Below are 5670 nucleotides of genomic sequence, written 5' to 3'. Positions count from 1 at the left end.
ACCTAAATATGTTTCGTCATGAAATCAAAATGTATAAAATATTAATGTGAGATTTCAAATAGGTATGCAGAAAAGGGCATTTTAATCGTACAAGCTGTTTTCAGTAAAGAATATTTTGAGAATACAATTGTACTCTCAACTGTTCTTGTTGGAATATCAATCTTATCACGAAAATTTACTCTACGGTTAGCTAGCAGTTTTTATTTCTAGAAAATTTTGAGTTTTAAGATTATCGCATTACGTTAATTAAAACATGAGTAAATTGCCGTGGGATTAACTTACTTGACATTTTATTCAGAACACTATAAAAGTGTGTAAACATTAAGTAATTTTTATTGGATTCGGATTTTTAAAAAATTATTTCCTTCAACAATTCTTAGCAATGAGAAAAATTATAAAATAATTGAAAATAAAGATATATATATATATATATACGATTGTATTCAAATTATTTACATTACTGTCAGGAAAAAAAAAGATGAATATTTGGAAAGAAATTTTTTCGAAAAAAACAAGAACATTTTTCTCGGCAAACTTTTCAATTTCTGAATACTTTTTTTTTTTATCTGTATGTGTATACGTATATATATAGACATATATATTACAAAGATACATATAAATTGCAATGTTATATCAAAGCAAAATTTTGTCATTCATCTAATTCCATTTACTTTAATAAAATAAGATTTCAGTTTTTCTATGCATCTGTCCATACCAAAGTACGTGGATACCTAAAGTTATTATTTTTATATCCCGCTTGACCATTTATCAGTGACGTTAAAAAAGCCACTACAATTATTTTCCATACATGACCAGTGGCGGCTGCTGATCTTTTTGACAGGTGAGGCACACGCTATAACCCAAAATTATATGTTCAGCCAACCAAAATCAACGTACGTCACTTCTCGCAATTTCTTGTCTATGTGAAACTCGTTTTTCGCTCCATCATTACGCAATCTATAGCAACATATTCTCCTTGCTTTCACTCATGGGTTCTTAGAATTACCTAACCACTTTCTACTGTTGGCGTAGCAACGGGCCATTTGGTACGCTCAGTGTTCTTTGCTTGAACGCATTATCTCTTTCGTCATGCAAAGAAGTAATTGAAGATTTTAGTAGTAATTAATAATGGCTGAAGACGGTTTGAATGAGTAATGAAAAAAACGTTGTACATTTGCTGTTATGTTAAACTTATATTAAAGTTTTTCTTCATTACCCATTCAAGCCGTCTCCAGCCATTATTAGTCTCAAAGTGGGTTTCTCGTCATCGAATTAGTAGTAATTAATTAATGTTTTACTACATTTTCAAATAATATTACAAGTATAACTTAATTAAAGAAAAAAAAACATTTGATTCATATAGTTCGATCAGAGTCAGGAATATGCAAGTTATGCGTGAGGCAATGCCTCACCTGACAAGCCGCTACTGTATGAGACAGTTTTGTTTTAATTTTTAATAGCCATAAACACAAATTATGAATTAAAATAAGAGTTAGTTCAATGGGTACTGAAATTCAGATTTATCATTAAGTTTTGGATCTTCTAATTGTAAAGTATACTTTTCTTTCAAACCGTATTAAAAACATATATCAAGTTTGAATAAAACGTGTAATATTATTGGGAATCATTATAACTGTTTGAATGTTTTCACACTTTTATTGCAAGTAAGAAACTTATCTGAAATTCGCCGCAAATACCCAAGCTGTGGCATATATTCATAAACACTAGGTTTTCTAGCTTTAGCTAAGTTAACACGAGATATCGTTTACGCGGAGATTAATGAAAATTATGTAGGAAAACAGTTTCGTTTTGGGTTTACTTACTGGTTATGAGTATTTTTTTTATTACAAGCTACAGCTTTTACAGTAGGGTGGGGCATTTTTCTGATTTATTTTTTAACAGGTACGACGTTTCGATCATTGGCGCGATCATTTTCAAGTACACAGGTTTTACCGGTAAAGAAGGTTTCTGTATTATTTAAATACAGTTAAAACCTGTGTACTTAACGGTATTTAAATAATACAGAGACCTTCTTTACCGATAATACCTGTGTACTTGAGAATGATCGCGCCAATGATCGAAACGTCGTACCTGTTAAAAAATATCCTTCCTTACTGTCAAAGCTGTAACTTGTAATAAATAACATATGTGAAGAAACGTATTGGTATACAGTTTATTTCAATGAAACATTGAGAGAATGAATAATGACAAATGCTTATTCATCAAAGCAAATGTCGTTAATAAAGTAAGGAATGTACGAAAGTTCGTATACATCAGGATTTAATATATATAATTGTTGTTGAATTATGATATACTGTTGACTAATTACTATGAAGCATTGAAGCTAAGAAAAAAAAGTTTTGAAAAAAACGATAGTGTAAAAGGAGGGAGATAAAAAAAAGAGTGAATTAGTAAGCCATTTTTATCATTAGAATAGGCTTTCGCTGATTGCTTTTATTCTTGAAGTAACATCACACTTCCATAATTCCTTCTGTCCTTAGTTTTGCACATATAACAAAAGCTTCCAGTCCCCTGAAGTATAAAAGTTGCAGAACATGCTGTTTAAATCACAGAAAATATAAGCAGTATAAGGAATAGTTGAATTCCTGCGATTTAAGGACTGCTTTGCTGGAAAAGAAAAAAATGAATATAATTCGTGATTCTTTAGATTTTCTTACATTTAATGCATTATACTTTCAGCCGTAGGTTATACATACACACATAAAACAAATCAGGCAGAAATGCACAAGTTATCCATCTAACTTTTAAAGTTGGAAAGTGTAGTTGAAAAGTTAAAATTAAACTTTGGTACTAATGCACAAAAGTAATAAACAGTCTAGTTTATGCAGGTTTTTAGTGATAATGTAAGCAATAACTAAACAAATCCAAGACAAACATCCAGAATTGTATTTAGATATAATAAGAGGTTCATGTTGCTAATACTCAGAATAAACATCCCTAGACCTTTTCTATATATTTTATAAATTAATATGAAATATCATAATTTGAGAAAATAAAAATTACCAGCTTCCTATAACACACTTTCACCAATATGTTCTCAAAGTATAAATATACAAACTAAGTTAAATTAAACTAATATACTTTACACAGCTTGGGAAATAAAAATTAAAACGAAACTTAATGGATTGTTTTCTATTTATCACAGCTATCCTAAACAACGTGTTTCAGACAGAGCCTAATAACGATCTAATTAAAACAATATTATCAACAGATGTCGTTAAAATCATTATTACTTATTTATTTTTACTAAAAAAATACTAATCTCAGATCTGACTTAAAACTAACAGAATGTACCAATACGTTTGATTTAGATATATAGTCCTTTACTCGCCAGTAATAACCCCAAATGCTTTTAAAGTATTTTAGGTTATTAATGGTGAGTAGAATATAGATCTAAACCAAACAAACTGCTTACATTCCACCATTATATGAAGACTGCTTTTATTTATTTGATTCGCTCTTCCATTCAACACTGATAAGCCATGAATTCGGCAAAACTAATCTATTAAAACGGGAATAGCGAATCAAAGAATAGACTAGGCCTCTACTTCCTCTTTTTTTTCACGAAAATTCACGTTTTGGTAAAGAAAAGAAAATAATAAATAAAAGTATCTACCATTATCAGAACAAAAGGGGTGACTGTAAATAGAACAAAATAAGCAACAGTATCATAAATAAAAGTGTGTTGCTCAGTTTCTATGGCTTCATGTGACACGGGTCCTTAATCAGGAAGACTAATGTTATGAGAATCTAGAGTCAATAAAGCTCACGAACCTATAAATATGAATGAGAGAAACTTCAAATGAAGATTCATTTGTTACTTACGTCATTTCTTTCCTCAGTGTTTTCCACTTTCTTCAGTTCATTCTGAGATTTTATCTCTTTCCGCACTTTGTGACCTCTAAACGAAGCTTGGATCTTGGTCGCCGCTTTAGAAAGATCCGGATCATTTGGATCAAAGGATTGCTGATGTTCATTATTTTTTTTCTAAGAAAAACAAATTGGGAAATAATTAATAGAAGAGAAACTAAATGTAAAATGTTTGCAGAAATCATTTTCATGAACTTAGATCTACGATATATATCTATTAGTTTCTCTGAAATAAGGACACAATATACTTGTAATTTCATTTCCAATTCTAGTTAGGCGTGAAATGCGAAAATAATTTGAAATTATAATGGGGCCTAATTTTCTCGTTTACTTTAATATCGATCCAAGCAGTGAATTTTGAGCTTTTTTTTTTATATGGTGAACAGATACGACAATATGAAAGAAAATAAAGCATGCTGACTTCCAGTATTGTGACATTTACACTTAGTGATATGTTAACTATTATCATAAAATTTCAGAAAGTAAATACATACACTCAATTAATATAAGGGAAAGACTCTCTAAACCTGTGTTTCCTTAATAATATAGTGTAGACATATTTTGTCTTGTCGTTATTCTTATTTCAATAAGGCATCAGTTTAAAAATGGTAACTGTTAAAATATTAATAAACTAATGTGAAGAGGGTTTTACTTATGTGACAGCGTTTTATCATGATAGTTAATAATTTTCTTTAGACTTTCAAGAGTCTTTATAAACCCATGCTTTTGAAAATTATACTATTATCTTACTTGGGGTGAATTTCCTTTCATCCTCTTCACTTCTTTTCTAGCTTTATATCCCCGGAATGATGATTGAATCTTTGTGGCAGCTTTTTCTTCTTCTGGAGTCGAAACGTGATCGGCTTGACAAACGAAAGAAAATAAAAACGATTAGCTGGTTTTCCTTGCTGTCATCTTTATGCATCTTGGTAAAAAAAAAGAACGAGCTGATACAAACAATAATTTTTGGCTGCCACTGATTAAGCTTTGTACATTAAAGAAAAATGTCAATTTTGAATAATATCAGATTGCATTATTATTTAATTTTTAATTCATGTGTTTTGAGAGGAAAAAAAACAGAAATTGTAGTTGTTGTTTTTTTATTCTAAAAGATGTTTATATCCTAAATTTAAATTGGAAAATATTTCATGGATAGAAAATCCCCTCGTATACTCGATGTCAATGATTATAACAACTGAGAACACAAATACTTTATTTCATCAACTGAATGTACATAAAGCATACATGTATATACTAATCTTACCAGCATTCCAGGTAAAACAAGACTTGGAATTTATAAAAAGAGGGAGGAATTATATAAGAAATGTATACATAAGAATAACAGGTTTTTAAACAGATACAAGATAAAGGTGTACAAATTTGAAGTACATAAAGACTGTACAACACGAGATTCAATACTGATCTTGTAAAATACACAAATGACGAAATTCTGAGGGTATTCTGGAATAACGCATTTTCTGTTAGTATAATTTTCGAAAAGTAAATGGAAAATAACTTTTATCATTAAGAATTGGAAACAAATTGGAAGAAAATTGGAAACCAGAACACAATAAAAAACCGTCCCATGTTTTTCACCATTGCAACTCAAAAACCATAGCATATCTATTAAAAACAGTCATTTTAAACAAAGAACCCGACATAAACAAACGAAAAATCAAGGAATCCGTCTTAATTGAACAAAACAACCCTACTCTAAACCAACACCCCGGGGTGCCAAGATACTTCTTCTAAGTTTTGCAACAGTATCCGGTCATGTGA

The 5670-nt window shown here is 30.0% G+C and overlaps 1 protein-coding gene and 1 long non-coding RNA gene across 3 annotated transcripts in view; both read right to left on the bottom strand.

The window, feature by feature from the left end:
- LOC111086457 overlaps window positions 1-408 on the bottom strand; it is a 1160-nt gene extending 752 nt beyond the window's left edge. Inside the window, exon 1 of the long non-coding RNA XR_002611184.1 lies at window positions 3-408. This is a non-coding gene — a long non-coding RNA (uncharacterized LOC111086457). The remainder of the gene's footprint in view (window positions 1-2) is intronic.
- A 1560-nt stretch (window positions 409-1968) lies between these two features.
- Window positions 1969-5670, bottom strand: part of LOC106462075 (neuromodulin-like) — a 32915-nt gene continuing 29213 nt past the window's right edge. For both annotated transcript variants that reach the window (XM_013921963.2, XM_022389344.1), the window contains exons 2-4: window positions 4642-4754; window positions 3847-4008; window positions 1969-2628 (exon numbers count right to left, since the gene is read on the bottom strand). In XM_013921963.2, coding sequence (XP_013777417.1) covers window positions 2614-2628; window positions 3847-4008; window positions 4642-4754 — 290 coding nt within the window. In that variant the 3' untranslated portion in view covers window positions 1969-2613. The remainder of the gene's footprint in view (window positions 2629-3846; window positions 4009-4641; window positions 4755-5670) is intronic.

This window comes from Limulus polyphemus, unplaced genomic scaffold (genome assembly GCF_000517525.1).
Source record: "Limulus polyphemus unplaced genomic scaffold, Limulus_polyphemus-2.1.2 Scaffold42, whole genome shotgun sequence".
NCBI lineage: Eukaryota > Metazoa > Arthropoda > Merostomata > Xiphosura > Limulidae > Limulus > Limulus polyphemus.
The sequence above is the reverse complement of the archived record's forward strand: the minus strand, read 5'-3'. Positions and strand labels throughout refer to the sequence as shown.